The following is a 16,514-nucleotide window of genomic DNA, read 5'->3' on the forward strand; positions in this document are numbered from 1 at the left end:
AGAAGGGGGGACCAACGAAACGCCTTCGCCGCCCAAATTGAAATTTAAAACTTTTTTAATAAGCGTGGACCAATAGACTGCCGACACGTTTGAAACATACTACGTATCGGAACGTCATTGCTTGGTGTTTTGCACGTGGTAGAAATTATTGTTTTTATTTATTAAGAAAAGAAAAAAATTTAAATAAAATTCTTTGATTAATTTAATTCGTGGTTACAATTTGTGTTTAATGTCGCTCTTTCGCTTTTGTTTATTTAATTTTATCTTCTTGCTCTTAAATTCATTCCTCTTTATAATCTTTTAGTTGAACTCTCATATTTCAAAATTGAAAACATCTTGGCCTCTTATATATCCATTACTTTTGTGACTTTTCATGAGTCAACTTCATTTTCTACTGTTCTACAAAACAATTCGAGGCCATCACCTTAGTTTGTTCGGTTGAAATTAACTTACTCGTTGTCTTCTCAAATATCAAATGTTCATGAATATGACATCCACTATGCTACCTCAGGCATCTTCGCTCCCCATTCATCTATGCTCCCTTGTTGATTTACTCAGACTTCATTCTCTCTTCTAGTGCTTTACCCTCTTTTATTTTCCTCTTGAAGTATCATCTAATTCTTTCTTTCTTCATGTATCATCATGCGTGCGGACGGTGTCGTTATCGCCCTCATGTTCAACCTACTTGTATTGGAGTTACTAGCGATGGGATGCTTGCAATTGATCTTGTTGGAGCAAATGAAGTAACCCTTGCTTATCGGTGTTCAATTTCTTTAAAAGTTAGTAAGTGTATGTTTTTGGCTTTTTTATATAGTTGACCAGTTGTTGACATTTTGCATTTTGCATTTTGCAATTGATTTTGATCTTTTTGGCTTTTTTATATGTTTTCGGAGCTATTGAATGTTTGCTTTTGGCTCTTGGAGAGTAGGAAAGAGGCTCGATCGGGATGATGTTTTTAAGATAATGTGTCATTAGGCATTGTCTTTTAGGTCTTTGAGTGTAGGAAAGGGGATTGAGATGAAGCTTTTAGGGTTATCCAATCTTCGCTTTTGCGTTTAGGGTTGGAGAACTTGTGGTAGTTGACTTCCGATAATCGGGAATGGGCTTTAGGGCATCTTCGAAAGAAGATTTATTTGATAAGAAGATTTTGGATTGTTCTTGTTGCTCTTCAAAGGATATGTGCATGTTCGAGATTGTTACAAAGTACTCATAACCCTTTACCAAGAAAATCACAAATCAAATAGTTGTTCAATAACCGACGATACACTCTTTTGGAACGACCGGGAATCGAGCCTGATCCTTGCAATAGTCATAAATCATGTGGTTCAACCGCACCCAACGATAGGCTCGAGCTTGGACCCCACTCAATTGCCGGTATGAAGGTGCCTCCCACCAACTAGTGATGACGGTGCGAGAGCTAATGCACGTGCCAAGCACGGGGTCGGTGGCGCAAGCCTCGATGTCAAAGTCTTTGTAGTAGGCCTTAAATGGGCCCGCAGCCCAATTCGTCTTCTCAAGGCCGCCGCGCGTCGCCCAATCATCAGCATTCCAAAGAGTGGAATAGACGCCCATGGGTTGCGAGTTGGGGTAAAGAACCCCTCTAGCTTCGTTGTTCTTGTAGACTCTTATGGGAATTGCATCGACAAAAAACCTAAAATAATTATTAAATAATCAAAAATAAATCAGAGAATAATTACTCATTTCAAATAAAATAATCATAAGTTTGTCAGAGAATAATTATATATTTAAATAATTACATTTCATAGATTCCATTCCATCAATTATTTTTTTAATTTTAATTTTTTGGATTTTTCATTCTGCCTTTGTAAAGTTAGGCAAAAAGAGATTAAATTATTGATATATTTTATTATTATTTTTCTTATTTAATATATATATATATATAAAATTTAATAAAGCAAAACTCAAGTTGTGAATAAGACTAGTGAAAGCTCATGAGCTTTTACTTTGGCAACTATAATATGGCTGAAAATAAATTTAAAAAAAAAATCAATTAATTCGTTCAAACTATCGACTATTGATAGAAAATTTACTTATTGATCTCGATATTAAAGTATACTTGACCAAATGTGAAATAAAAAAAAATATGATTAAAATTAAAGGGTCGCGAACTACCTCCAATCTTTAGTAAAACCCTACGACTCACGGACACGATAATTTTAAAATAAATAAATAGATAAATAAATTTGAGAAAGGAAGTAGTAGCACTACTCACACAATGTGGTGATGATTCCATAGAATGGAATAAGTGTGAAAATCTTTTGAAGGGTCAAACCAAAGGTTGACTCTTTGCTCTCTGTCCCCTTTGCCATGAGCATAAACATTGGTCTGCACTGTGTAGGGTTGACCCGACCTGTTCCCTAAGAACTCAAAGTCAACCTCATCCCTAACTCCCCCTGTCTCTGAACTCAACTGCAAAATAAAATAAATAAATCTAAATTGTAATTAAATTGTTATTAATTGAGCTCGATCGCTCACATAAAATGCTGTGACGGTGCCGGCAGAGTCGCCTGAGATGAGCTTGATCTTCATGCTGACGTGGCCAAACATGAACTTGTTCCTCGAGGCAAATCCACATCCTTCATATTCGAAACAATTAACCATATGATGATTAGTAGATGGGATTAAAGGCTAATTGCATTTTCAGTTACGTCATTAGTGAAAAATATATATGTATATTAAAATGAGATTTATAAAAATGTTAGTTTAGACTGAGACTAAGACTAGGTATAAAATGGGCTACCCGAGGATTGGTCGAGGGAGAGTTCGACGGTGGAGCCTCCATCGACGGTGGTGACATGGGAGTCAGCCCACGTCACGTGGAAGTCACGTGCGAAGTTTACCGACCGAGCCATGCAACACGAAAGTAGGAGGAAGAGTGCGAAGATGAAGAAGATCGAAGACGGAATTCTAACATCCTTAGGATACATGCCTATGTAGCTCTTGAGCTAGTAGTTGTTGTAGTGGCTTACTTAGTTTCTTGGTGTTATTTATAGATGACATAAAGAAAAGAAAATGTTTCATTATAGGGAAAAAATGTGTTACCCTAAATTAGGGTAACCCTTCAATAATGGTGTCAGAGGCTACCCTGCCCTGCAATCCATGGAATAGAAAATGTTTCATTATTATTTGTTTTTATTTATTTAAGGGACAATGAATTGAGGTATCCAATGCTCTATGTGGGGGGCCATGCAAATGACAAAGAAAAGGGACAAGAGTGAGTGATAATGTGATCTAGACAGTCTGGCACTCTTTTCATAGGGCACTAGTCACTAGGGTTAGTGAGTTTATTTATTTATTTGCACCTTTATCCACGACTCATAAGTGGCATGTGAAATGGCACTTTGAATTTATATTATTTTAATTAGTGAAACGGATTATAATTAGTGTAAGATATCTGTCAAATGAAATAGAAATAGTAAATATCTAGAGCTTCTTTAATCCTATATAGATGATCCAATGGACTATAATTGAGAATTATTTGATTATATAAGGAAAAATGAAACATAATTAACTTTATTGGGAATAGCTATGCATAATCTTTAGAAATTTAGGTAACATTTGTTGTTTTCTACGAATTGGAATGGAATAAGAATTATAGTATTATAGAATAAAAATGGATATAAATATGAGTATCATTTTTAAAAATAATATTTGGCTAGTTGAATATTTTCTATTAAAATAAATATAAATTTTATGATTTAGCCTTAGAGAAAAATAATAGAAAAAATTAGATGGGAGAGAAAGTTAAATATGAGAGAAAAATATAATGTAAGAGAATGATGAAAGAGAAAGTATGATGAGAGAGAAAATATGATGGAAAGAATGAATAGAGAGAAAGTGTGATGAGAGAAAATGAGAAAAGAGAGTGTAATGGGAGAGAGCATGGTGAAAAAAGGCAACTATGCTCGTTCCCAGCACTCCCGCCAATCTGTCGTAGGGCCAACATGGAGGAGATAAATCACAAGTGACTATTAGCCTTTAAAATAGTGATTGGCATATGAGGGAGACAGTTATCTCGGCTATGCCGAGATTCGAACCCCAAACCTCATGATGGCAGCACCTTATACGCTAGTAGGGGTGTAATCGAGCCGTGTCGTGCCGAATTCTTGAATGTTTGAGTTTGGCTTGTTTATAATTGAGCTGAGCTCGAGATTTATTTAACGAATATATTCATGACTCACGAGCTTATTCGAGCTTTTATCGAACATAAATGAACTTAATAAATATATATTATAAATTTAAATATTCATTAAAAACTAAATTATATATTTAAAGAAAATTATAATATTCTTTTTAAAATTTATAATTTTATTCTAATAAATAAATTTAATATATTTATCTATATGTTTTATAAGTAGAGTATAAAATCTATAAATTAAACATCAAAATTATTATATTTTTTATTTAAAAGTTTATTCATGAGTTTAACGAATATATTCACAAGCTAACGAGCCGAATATTGTGAAACTTGAGCTTGATTTGTTTATCTTAACGAGACTCATTAAACAAGCTCAAACGAGCTTTATTGAATCGAGTTTCGAATAGTTCATGAGTGGCTTGGTTCATTTACATCCCTATACGCAAGCCATTAGACCGTCCCGAGGAGAGAGCATGATGAGAGAGGATGAGGAGAAAAAAATATGATGAAAAAGAAAGTATAATGGAGAGAATAAAGAGATAGAATGTGTGATGAGAGAAAATGATGAAAGCAAGTGTGTGATGGGAGAAATTAAGGAGAGAGTGTGTGATAAAAGAGAAAGTGTGATGAGAAAATAAGATGAAAGAGTGTGTGATGGGAGAAATTGAGAGAGAACATATGATGAAAGAGAATGCATGATAAGAAAAAATGATAAAAGAGAATGAAAAGAGAGAAATTATGATTAAAGAGAACAAAGAGAGGAAAAGTGATATGAAAGATAAATTAAATAATTATATTAAAAATATTTCCGTCTAACACTTAATTCTCATTTTCATTCCCATCAAAACCCAAGGGAGGAAATAAATTTTATCAAAATACAAATTTTTAGATTTAATTCTATTCCCATCAACCAAATACAAGATATGAAAATAAATCTATTTCCTCATTCCCAAACCCCTAAACTAAATACGTCTTAATTTCTTATCTCATGTCTTCAAACAGTAGAGAGCTGAGGCTTAGTGAAAAATTTTAAGTTCATATTTCTTTAGGGGAAAACACTAATATAAAGATTGTAATATTTTGTAAAAGGATTTAATGCTTAAATAGGAATCTTCATATGAATATTATATGAAAGACCTCTTCAACCCTCTTTTCTAGGAATCAAGTATTTTGCATAAAAGCTCTTTAGATTAAGTAGCATATGGAGTTTGTTATTGCTTGCGAAGAATGTACTACATATAAATCCGACCATGATTCAAAACTGACAATTTTACAGTTCAAAACCATCATATCAATAACTCCTAGGGCCGACTCTTAACCTTAACCGTTAAAATTCACAATTCAATACCGCACAATTCGTCACGATTCACCACCATTCAAAATTATTATTATATTTTTAAAATTAAAAACTTATAAATTAACTAATAAAACTCTCTTACTCAACTAATAATTTATAAATTATTATTATTTATAAAAGGTATGTCAACTATCAAACTGTGACCCACGCCTCCGTCCAATTCATCGACGAGGTGCTATTAGACTAACAGAAACAAGGTTTCCAACTACAGTCCACTCTTTAAGGGGTGCTTATAATAACTGCAAATAAAGCTGGAACATGAAAAATACCTTCATACACAGTTGAAATCAATTAGAAGAAGACAAAAATTACATGGAAATGAAGCGGCTGCACAATTCATTCATTAGCTATGTCAGTAGGGTTAATATCTTTATGGAACAATACTTCGTATTTGCATGTGTATCAAAAAATATCAAATGACGGTTCTCGTTTATGAAGGAGCATTGGAACTTTCCTGCGCTGCCCCATCATCTGCAAAGAACCATGCATAAAGGTAACAAGATTCGACACACTTCGATCAAATTGGGTAGAAGATTGCATTCGGTTGGGTATAGAACTTGTACCTTGTTTCTTCCTCCAGAAAGAGCATCTGCGAAAATATTCGGCGAAGGGAGTACTCGGTACTGGGATAAGTTTTCCAAGAACTGCCAGGGGCCAACTAAATGGACGAAAACAAAAGCTAAGGAATAAAAAAAAAGAATAGACTAGTGGTACAATGAGTACTGAGTTTGAGGGTTGATAAATCAAAATCAGTTTAGCAATTGCTATACCACTCACCTTATTATAGCAATTGCAATTGAAACTAACCAGAGCTTCCAATTGAGCCTTACAGTTTTAGTGAACTGTCCGAGAAACTCAACAATCATAACCTAGAAAAACAAAGAAAAATTGTAAACATAACATGAGCAGACGAATGACCCAACTGAAGTTGGTCAGAACTTTGCTACATAGGACCTAAGGAAATATTTCTTTTGCGCATTTTATCAAACTCATACCCTTGTATTTCACTTCAGACTATCGCGCTTATCTATTCAGTTTTTATTAAATCATGCTCCCAATATTAACCTCACTTTCCAAGTTCCACCAAAATCCAAATGGACGATTTGAAAAAAAAAAATCAGCTTGCCACATTTTTGAATGTGCCATTTTTGTTAACCTAAGATGGTGTCTAACATGCCCCAATAAGATGTCTTACACACTAACCAATGATGATTATTTTGGAGTATCTCCACCTTAATTTTTTTTTTTAAAAAAAAGAGATGTTTACTCTAGAAGATTACATTAAATGCAAGTTAATTTTCAAATCTGCTTGCTTTCAAGTCAAAACTTCAAATTTATGCATAATTAAGGTGTAAAGGACCCCCATCCATCACCATCTGCATTTGAAAAATGGAGGGAACTTGGAAACGTAATCTAAAATAGCAAAAGCTGAGAACTTGGTGAAAAATCAAGTGTGGTGTGATTTGGTCAAAGATTAATACCAAGGGGCATGATTTGAAAAAAATGCTCATTTATGGAACCAAAATGATGTGGAAACCAACTAGCAATGGAACTGATTTTTGTTCGGGTTCAGTTCAGCTTAATGACAGGGAATGGCAGACTGTATTCTTAACCCTATGCCCTTCGGTAATTCAAAATAACGACAGGGATACCATTCACTCACCTGGAGGATAGTTGTAAGGCCAACTATTCCAATAAATAGGTGATTTTTGAGGACACCACTGAAGACATTCAGTTCATCTACTTTTCGTGCGTTAAACTCATTAAAAATCTGCAAAATGATATGTAGGTGTGAGAATCTAATTCATGGGTGGAAAATATAACGAAGTGAAATTGAAAACAAAAATTAACTTTTTTCCAGCATTATGGACGTGGGATAAAACGAACAAACTTACCTGACATAAAACGAAGGTATTAAATATGAAGGTATTTTTGGCTTTGTCTGCATGTTCTCGAGTTTCATGCCTTAGATGCAAAATGCTTTTACCAGCAAAATTTAGGACCAGGAGGACTGTGATTTGGTAGAAAGCCTGCAATTTAGTAAAACATGAATATTAACTCCATAAAATACAGAATTAAAATTTTCGAAAACAAAAGAAAAGCTCCATTTGACATCGTATTTAGGAATAAAAAGAGACAAGCCCGGTGGACGAAGCTTCCGCCAATGTCGGAGATGGGTCAAACCGCATTGGATCTATTGTACGCAGCCTTACCTTGATGACAGCAACTTTATCGTTGTGTCACGGCTCCCCTTCAACATCCTATTAAGGAATAATTATATTAAATACTCTTCTAGTGGAAGACTACAGTCCTGTTCCGTGCCTTATTCATCAAAATTAAACTCTGTACATTGTCATCAACTTCGAAACATCATTAATGATTCATTTACCCTCAAGGATGAAATAAAGGTGGAAGAGAATGCATGGCAAGCATGAAAGGGATGGCAGGTGATGTGTAGAAGTTCGAAGCCCATTTATCCTAGCTAAAAGAGGGAGAGGTGCTGTCCACAAATTACACTACCACAATTTTCTTCTCCTTGCACATCCTGGTAGCTAATTGCACCAACCAATCCCATCACTAGTGCGAATGAAGCTGCCAAATGCTGACAGTGACTTCAAGTTCCCTCCTCCATCCCACCTCCAGTTGCACTGTCAACTCCAACTTTGTCCTAGTACACCTCCACATCCGGCTTAGTCCCTTCAGGAGGTGATCTTCTCCTCCTCAATTTTGTGTGCATCCCAGTCAGCTGCTTGCATTAGCCACTACCATCACCACTGTTAGGCAAGGCCATCAAATGTTGACAGTGAATCCTTGGGCTCGTAATGACAACCCTCATACAACAACTATATGAATCAATTGCCTTCACAAAATCCGTGGAAATTATCATCTTCCACCATGATGTGGGCTTGACTGATTTTGGGGAAAAAATTTTATTTTGGAAATCAATCAAATTCTTGACTCCCTGCAAGGGTAAATGGAGGAATGGAGTATTTTTCGCCTCAAAACTCTCGTCCTTCCATAGTAACGCTTTCCGTCCTTGAGGATAACCAAAGCTTAAGGTTTATTCCTAGAATACCCCATTACTTGGCATTTATTGGTTCAGAATTAAAAAACTCCTATAGTTATTCTTTGTAATATTTTCCTCTTTCACTAGGCTTGTTCTTAGTTTTCGTATCAAACAACTTCAACTGCATTTGAGCACAACATCCAGTACCTCTACATGATGGAAGGCATTCTTTCTCATAATGCAACTGTTTCTGCAAGATGTTTTTCCTTTCTTACAAGTGAAGATTCTTACAAAAATAAACTTCTAGTTGAAGTTAATATAAGATCCCTTTTATGATTATTCAGTCAACTCAATATTTGCTGTAACAGAAAAAACAACTGGTAACAGAAAACAAGATGGACGATGTGTTCCATGAGAATTTCAATGCAGATACATAAGCTTAAGCTGCGCAGTTAAATTATTCATGCTGCATGATGCATTTTGATACAGGAGAAATAAAACAGTGTACCTGAACCATAAGATTCCTCCACATGATATTGGTGATAAGAGGTTCCCTAACGTACAACAGAGGAAACAAATCAATTGTCAATCATTGCATATAACTGCTGAAATTTTCTTAAACTTAAACACAGTGCAAGCATATTGAAGCCTTGGATTTGACATAATTAGTAATAAGAAAACAAACAACATTTCATGAGATATTTCAGATGATGATTCATGGAGGAGAGAATACTTGCAGAAAATGGCTTGAAGAGATACAAGATATGTTGTATATAATTGAAATTCATGCTTATCAGTCATCTAACATACTTGGTCAACATAGTTCAAGTGCAAAAGCTAACTAGCACTAACACTCTGGGCAACAATAATTGTATGCCAGGGAACCCAGTTATGGATAAAATGCTAGAATTGTGAAAATTCAGGAAACACAAACATTTAGGTAGACTTCATGACTTTCCTCTTTATTTGATGACAATTCATTTCATTCATTTTTTCATGAATAAAAATACTACTATGTACTTTGTTTATGAATTAAATAAGGCTTCATTCTTGCTTTAGTGTAAGTTAAACTTCGCCACTTAGTTCATATTTATCCATAAACATGGGCTTAGTTGCTCCATTTTGCACTAGCAAAGAATTTGTTGTTACTTATATTTACTATACATAAAGGCATATTAACTACTGAATTATTAAATTGTTATATTGTTCTTATAAAGAAGCACACGATTTTGGTTTTAAAAAAAATGCACAAAAATTTCATGCATAACGCGACATTCAGGGCAAACAGTTGAAAGGCAACAAGAAGATAAAGTGGCACAAGTCAAAATTATTCAGCTAAAAACAAATTACTAGACATTTGAAGCATTTGTCACCTCCGCCCAACAGGAGTCCTGTCCATAAGGTGGTCAGTAGGTGGTTCAGTTGCCAAAGCAAGTGCCCCAAGTGTGTCCATGATAAGATTGACCCACAGAAGCTGTCAAAAGGAATTAAATAATTCGATGTTAAACAAGATAGGAATAGTGACTCAGCAAATAACGAAGTAAAAGGTTTTGGAAAAGCAAAAGAGTGAACAAGGTAGTTCACTCAAAGTCCGTTGAAAAAATGTACACATCAAAGACAATCTATTGGAGTATCACAGCAACAGTTACAATTGCTGGTACAATTTAATTGTCATCTTATAGTGTTAAAGATAAACTGGCAAATTGATAGCCTAATTATCTTCTTGCAGTATTAAAAATAAAATTACATTGGAGAGTTGTTTGCCATTCTCCCAGGAAGGGAAGTCATTACTGGAAGTTGTTTGTTATTCTCGCCGTAAGGGAAGTCATTACTGGAAATACTCTAAGTCACGTGGATAACCAACCTGAACAGTATTCAAAGGAACTTCGCCTGATGAAAATGCAGCAACAACATTTATCACAAGTGCAGCAACATTGACAGTGAGCTGGAATTGTATAAATTTCTGAATATTTGCATACACAGAACGACCCCAACGGACGACCTAAAACCCGAAAAGAATGTCTTCTCATAGTTTTGGCAATTCTATCACAAAAGTTATTGTAAAGGACATGTACCTTTACAACTGATGCAAAATCATCATCTAATATAATGATGTCAGAGCTTTCTTTTGCTACTTCTGTTCCCTGTATACCCATTGCAAGCCCAATATCTGCCTGAAAACAAATGTAAAGGTGAGTAGAGTTGGTGATTCTTTTAAAATGAGACAAAAAGAAAAATCAGAGAAAAGAAAGTGTAAAACCTCATGCAATGCAGGAGCATCATTAGTGCCGTCACCTGTTACAGCAACCACATGACCTCTTCTCCTTAGTGCTTGCACAAGAAGAAGCTTGTCATTAGGGGATGACCTTCCCATCACCTGGAGATGGTTCAAGACTTTGATTAATCATAAGCTCAATATAAGAATTCCAGAGGTGTACTAAAAAATAAAAAAAACCTAGAACGTTTTGCATTACTTAAAAGTTCCAACAAAATTTTACAAACTGAACTATCAAATTTTGTGTTGTTGACACTTGACGCATGTTAACTAGGTCCCTGTAACAGTATGCTCTGTGTTACCTCAATCATGCATAATTATGAGAACCACCACAGATGTTTCAAGAATCATCGAGCTGAAAACAGAAATCAAAATCATAAAGCAGGAAGAACAGCTCGCAATGTGGTACCGGTCGTGTGGGGCACCCGGGTCAGCGTATGACCTTTTGCCACCAAGGGACCAAAGAACGCTCCCATTGTCATCCAAGAAACCAACTAGAGTTTTGTAAGCACTAGGGGGAACAGCAAACACACACATTAAACATGATTTCCAGAGGTTGCATGAGGTTCATTTAAAAAATAGAATTTTAGATGGAAATTCCGCTTCCTACCCCAAAATGCTTATAACAACCTAAAATCAAATGACAAAAAAAAAAGTGCAAAGAAAGAAAGAAACATGCAAAAACAAGGATATTGATTCTGAATAGAAGGGAAAAAAACGTAAAGCATCAAAGGATCCACGTTTATCTATGTAGTTTTATGTGTTAGAAATCATAAAGACTTATTATTTATCATAGTTGTGAAAAGTGTGCGCCTAGCTGCGCCTAGGCACAAGGCACAGCCAGGAGCGCTATCTGCGCCTAGGTAGTGACGCAGGCACAATATCGGAAAGAACCACACTTAAGTGCATGCCTTTTGAGAGGTTAAGGCATGATTTCCCTTGTCTCATTGAAGCGAATTTTTTTTAAAGCCAAACCCATACCTTTAATTACTCTATAAATTAATTAGGTTGCATGAATGCAACACATTTTTCTTGCACAACTCTTCCTCTCCCCTAGAAAATAAACATCAACCTCCCTTGCAAACTTATTTCTCTCTGCATGGCTCTTCAATATTTGAAGTTGGTTTTTTCTTTAATTTGAAGTTTGCTTTTGATCATGAAGTTAAACTATTTCAAATGTTAGTGAATTTTATATTTACATTATTGTTTAATAGTTTATGGATTATAATTTTGTTAGTGAAATATGTTAGCAGAAATTTTCCATATATGTTTGAATTGTATAAATTTATACCCAAAGCGCCTTATTTCGGTAAGGCGTGCGCCTTACCTTGCACCTAGTGCCTCAGGTCCCATATCTAGATATCTAGGGATGAAACTCGATTGAGGATCCGATATCCGACCCGATATATATATATAACTATTTTTGTTAATGTTAGGAGTAGGTTATATAGATCTTTAATCTATTTTTTTAATTATATATATTTTTTTAATATCCAATATGCTTTTGTTGAATGATAATAGTTGGATGGAAAGAATAAAAACCATTAGTATAGAAGATATCCAATCCTTTAATGGGTATGGTTATGTGGATGGATATCCGATCCCCGATGGATATGGAGACAGAGGATATAAATCCAATCCGAATTCGACCCATTGTCATCCCTGATCATATCACCTATGCTCTTTTAGGCACCTCACGCCTTAAATAACTATGCTATCTATTAAAGGATTTTAGATAATGTCATACTTTCATTCCTTAGAAAAGATCAAGTCAGTATCAAATATATATATATATATATGCAACTCCAAATGAGAGGATAAGAGTCAACTTACTGTTATTTTCTCAGAAATTTCATCTTGTTCTGCGTTGCTCTTGGTACGGAATGTTTTCCCCTCGATTAAAATCGGCTCAGGAGCATCAACATCCTTAAGTATTCCGCATTCTAATGCTATAGCCTTAGCTGTTCGAAGATTGTCACCAGTGACCATCCGAACCTACTTGATCAAGAATAATGAAGCTAAGAACATTGCACAAAACAATTGGAATTACATTTCCAGATTGGTCAAAGAAGAAAAAAATCTTAGCTGACAAGGTTCAGTATGAAAACTGCCCAATTCAGCGTCATAATATATGAGAGCAAAAGTCTAGATGTTAGCCAAATATAGCTTGACATGTACGAATTTACAATCTTAAATAATTTTAAGGGCATTAGTCAAGTGTCAATCCTGTACATTAATTTCCTGAATACCTTCATATGGCAATCATTGGAAAGTCTAACGGCACTGTCAATATAAATACATAGGAAAAGAATTCACTTTAGGCGTGAAATTTTAAAAATACCTTTACACCTGCACGAGTGCACAAAGCCACAGCTTCTCTCACTCCAGAACGACAAGGATCCTGATGAAAAATTCTAAAAATAAGTTAATTAAATTTGAAATAAAAAAATGCAATAATGTTAGTATGACTTCCAAGGCAAATTGTGACTTGGCATTCATCAGAAATTATGTGATGGTAAATAAAGCCAAAGTACCATCCCTTTGTTCTTTATTCACAAATATCATCGCAGTACCATTGAGTACCAGATCATGCATAGCATTGCTAAAATGCAAGACATTATATTGAGGAACTCATACTGTAATGTTTGTAGAGATATAGCTACAAGTCACGTTTATCATGTTGAAAAATTTTAAAAACTAAGAAAAATAAAAGATCAACAATAAGGAAAAAAGGTGTGTTATACTTCACGCCTCATGTGATGAAATAAAAATAAATTGGAAAACGATTAGTGCATATAGTCATAATGTACTTGAGTCACTGCCAACTATAGAAAATCCAACTTAGCTCATCTTATCAACTCATAAAAATGTAATTGATAATCCAATAATGAAGCACATTCTTGAGGCCCATACTTTCATTCCCACAATAGCAAGAAGAATCAAATGGTCTTCAGGCAATGACCAATCACCCCTATGCTCTTCATTCGGTATCTCTTTCAAATCTAAAGGTCTATAGGCAAAAGCCATACAGCGGAGGCTAACTGCTGCCATATCTTCAATGCACTTATAGAATTCATTTATCTGCCAAAGCAAAGGTGGATCAGAAACGGGAAGTTAAGTGACAAGAGAAATTTGTAGAGCTTGCCTTATCTGGAGCCATTGGCTGCTGTTTACCATCTGTATCAAGCCAACTTATACATGAGGCAACCATAACCTCAGCAGCACCTTTCCAGTGAACATGAACTTCAGAATCTGACTGAAATAAAATAAGTTTATAATGACAAGAATTCAAATTTGAAAATAAAGAAAATTTGCCTTATAAAGGGAACATAATAAATATAATACATTTCCAAGGACAGGATAACTTCTTGCAACTTAATATCACATCCCAATCGATGCAGTTATACAGTGAAAAATGAATAGAAGAACAGTGAAGAATAGCCCCTTACACATTACATATTTACAAACTTCATAACACTATACCTCAAGTTGGTTTAAATATATCATAAAAACTAACAAATATATGCAATTCTAGCTCTTGTTAATAATTTGGTCAACAAGCCTGCCAACTGATCCTTAGAATTAACAATAGGTGTGATGATGTCATTAGATCACCCTCTTTGATGCAGTTCTCTACAATATATTTTTAAAAACCTCTCATGAAATATGAGATTCGAAGCTAAATACATCAGAACTTGATTCTTTCAATAAAGCTTCATTGGCTTTGCAAAGGTATATTTTAACTCAGACCTCGGATGCTTAACCCAAAAAAGCATGCATGTTACTATGATTGTATCTTAATATTTTGCCTCTGCACTTATCCTTGCTAACAATTTGCTTCTTTTACTTCTAGGAAATAAAGTTGCTTGCTACAAGAACACAATAATAGGTGTAGGTCATCAATATGTAGGAGAAGCTACCCCATCTACATCAGAGAATCCCACAATCTGAAAATGACGTCAATCACAAAATAAAATATTTTTTCTTAGAGAACTTTTCAAGTAGCTAGAATCCTTGTAGCATTTTCAAGTAGCGTAGAATGCTCATAATTACTATCCAGTGGTTATAACATGAATTCTCTAGCAACTAACTCATGACACCAACAAGTTAGGTTTGATGACAATGAGATAATTCAATTTTCGTGCCAACTCCTTATGTTTTCTAGGGTCAGTCAGTAGCTTTGCCTGCCCCGATGCTAATCTGACAGTCAGATGCTAGTTCCTACATATAGATGTAGATCATCAATATGTAGGAGAGGCTATCCAATCTACATCAAAGAATCCCACAATCTAAAAATGACCTTGATCACGAAAAAAAAACATTTTTTCCTAGAGAACTTTTCAAGTAGCTAGAATCTTTACAGCTTTTTCAAGTAGTGTAGAATCCTCATACCTACTACCTAGTGGTCATAACATGAATTCTCTAAGAAATAACTCGTGACACTAAAAAGTCAAGTCTGATGACATATCTGATGGCAATGGGATAATTCAATTTTCCTACCAATTCCTTATGTTTTCTAGGGTAGGTCAGTAGCTTTGCCTGCCCTGATGCTAATCTGACACTAGGATTCATACGAATATCTATAGGTTTAGTTTATAGCAAGATGGCCACCTCAATCACATCTAATACATAGTTTCAAGATATAGATACCTTCTTCTAAGCAAACAACCCCCACACCACTCTACCAAGTAAATACTCAAGGTTACCCAAGTCTCTAGCCTGGAAGTGTTGATAGTGATAATCTTCAAATTTTTTAAATTTTGCAATCCTGGTGAATTCATCACTTGTGTGATGATAATATCATTCACATAGACAATAAGAAAAAAAATCATCTTCTAGACTCTAAAATGAGGAAGAACCCCGAGTGATCTATGACACTTGCAAAGCTAAATTTTCAAATCATCTCTTGGAGATTGCCTCAGTATATGCAAATACTTCTTTCGTTCACATGAAAAGTGCAACTAATAGTAACTTTCCTATAGATGACCATACGAATGAAAAATGCACTTGATGGACCATGGAGATAACTTATCATGGTGGAGTGACACTAGGTGAATTAAACAAGTAAAATCAAAGACCCAAGTAGAAGAGAATATATAGTATCTAGAAGAAAGAGAATACTGAAGGAAATTTAATCATTGGAACAAAAGGTGATATCGTTCACCCCAAGCAGCCCAGTATCGCGGGCCCCACGGCAAGATTCAGACAAGTAAATCACAGGGAACATTCCCTAGCACAGTTGTCCTTTGCATGGTGGAGGTCCCAACGAGGTATTTTGCACTCGCTGGGAATTAACCTCAAGACCTATTGGAGCAAACACTTAGGTACCAACTGCGCCAACTCGTGGGGGTTTAGGTTGATGAGATAACATGTAGTCACACTAGAAAGAAATGAGTATGTGTATGAGTAAAGTCTAATGAGCAATGTCAGTTATTTTGTTCTGCGACACTATTTTTCTAGGGTGCTAATGTTCATGAAGATTGATGAAGAATATCATTGTTGAATAGAAATGAATGTGAGTGAGTGATACTAGTATACCTAGTACTTGATAAAGAGGCCAAATTGACTAAAACTGCATAGGTATCAAGAAATCTGAGTCTAGGCTAGAGATAAATCTTGGTGCAAGCAATGAAGAGAAGGTCGAGCATGAGAGGGATCTCGGTATTTGGACTTGAATATAAGCTTATACCCAAATGAGAATGATCACGGAAGAGTG

The 16,514-nt window shown here is 35.1% G+C and overlaps 2 protein-coding genes across 5 annotated transcripts in view; both read right to left on the bottom strand.

Annotated features, from left to right (window-relative positions):
* Positions 1-1,193: 1,193 nt before the first annotated feature.
* On the bottom strand, positions 1,194-2,989 carry LOC121982459 (probable xyloglucan endotransglucosylase/hydrolase protein 7). The gene is made up of 4 exons (XM_042535531.1): positions 2,762-2,989; positions 2,497-2,597; positions 2,234-2,430; positions 1,194-1,651 (listed from the first exon to the last, which is right to left on the bottom strand). Exons 1-4 carry the CDS (start codon positions 2,946-2,948, stop codon positions 1,249-1,251), a joined length of 888 nt encoding a protein of 295 aa, XP_042391465.1. The 5' UTR covers positions 2,949-2,989; the 3' UTR covers positions 1,194-1,248.
* Positions 2,990-5,762: 2,773 nt separating this feature from the next.
* LOC121982460 (calcium-transporting ATPase 5, plasma membrane-type-like) overlaps positions 5,763-16,514 on the bottom strand; it is a 31,873-nt gene continuing 21,121 nt past the window's right edge. For all 4 annotated transcript variants that reach the window (XM_042535532.1, XM_042535533.1, XM_042535534.1 and 1 more), the window contains 14 exons: positions 13,944-14,054; positions 13,712-13,879; positions 13,140-13,199; positions 12,632-12,793; positions 10,784-10,900; positions 10,599-10,697; positions 10,388-10,525; positions 9,897-9,997; positions 9,032-9,077; positions 7,412-7,546; positions 7,180-7,287; positions 6,294-6,385; positions 6,080-6,174; positions 5,763-5,987 (listed from right to left, as the gene is read on the bottom strand). In XM_042535532.1, coding sequence (XP_042391466.1) covers positions 5,947-5,987; positions 6,080-6,174; positions 6,294-6,385; positions 7,180-7,287; positions 7,412-7,546; positions 9,032-9,077; positions 9,897-9,997; positions 10,388-10,525; positions 10,599-10,697; positions 10,784-10,900; positions 12,632-12,793; positions 13,140-13,199; positions 13,712-13,879; positions 13,944-14,054 — 1,473 coding nt within the window. In that variant the 3' untranslated portion in view covers positions 5,763-5,946. The remainder of the gene's footprint in view (positions 5,988-6,079; positions 6,175-6,293; positions 6,386-7,179; positions 7,288-7,411; positions 7,547-9,031; positions 9,078-9,896; positions 9,998-10,387; positions 10,526-10,598; positions 10,698-10,783; positions 10,901-12,631; positions 12,794-13,139; positions 13,200-13,711; positions 13,880-13,943; positions 14,055-16,514) is intronic.

This window comes from Zingiber officinale, chromosome 5A (assembly GCF_018446385.1).
Source record: "Zingiber officinale cultivar Zhangliang chromosome 5A, Zo_v1.1, whole genome shotgun sequence".
Taxonomy (NCBI): domain Eukaryota; kingdom Viridiplantae; phylum Streptophyta; class Magnoliopsida; order Zingiberales; family Zingiberaceae; genus Zingiber; species Zingiber officinale.

Coding starts and splice junctions, on each gene's coding strand:
- LOC121982459 (XM_042535531.1), bottom strand. CDS start 2,948: ATGTATCCTAAGGATGTTAGAATTCCGTCTTCGATCTTCTTCATCTTC. Junction 2,431..2,496: donor GCACCGTCACAGCATTTTAT/GTGAGCGATCGA, acceptor TTTATTTTGCAG/TTGAGTTCAGAGACAGGGGG. Junction 1,652..2,233: donor TGGAATCATCACCACATTGT/GTGAGTAGTGCT, acceptor TAATTATTTTAG/GTTTTTTGTCGATGCAATTC.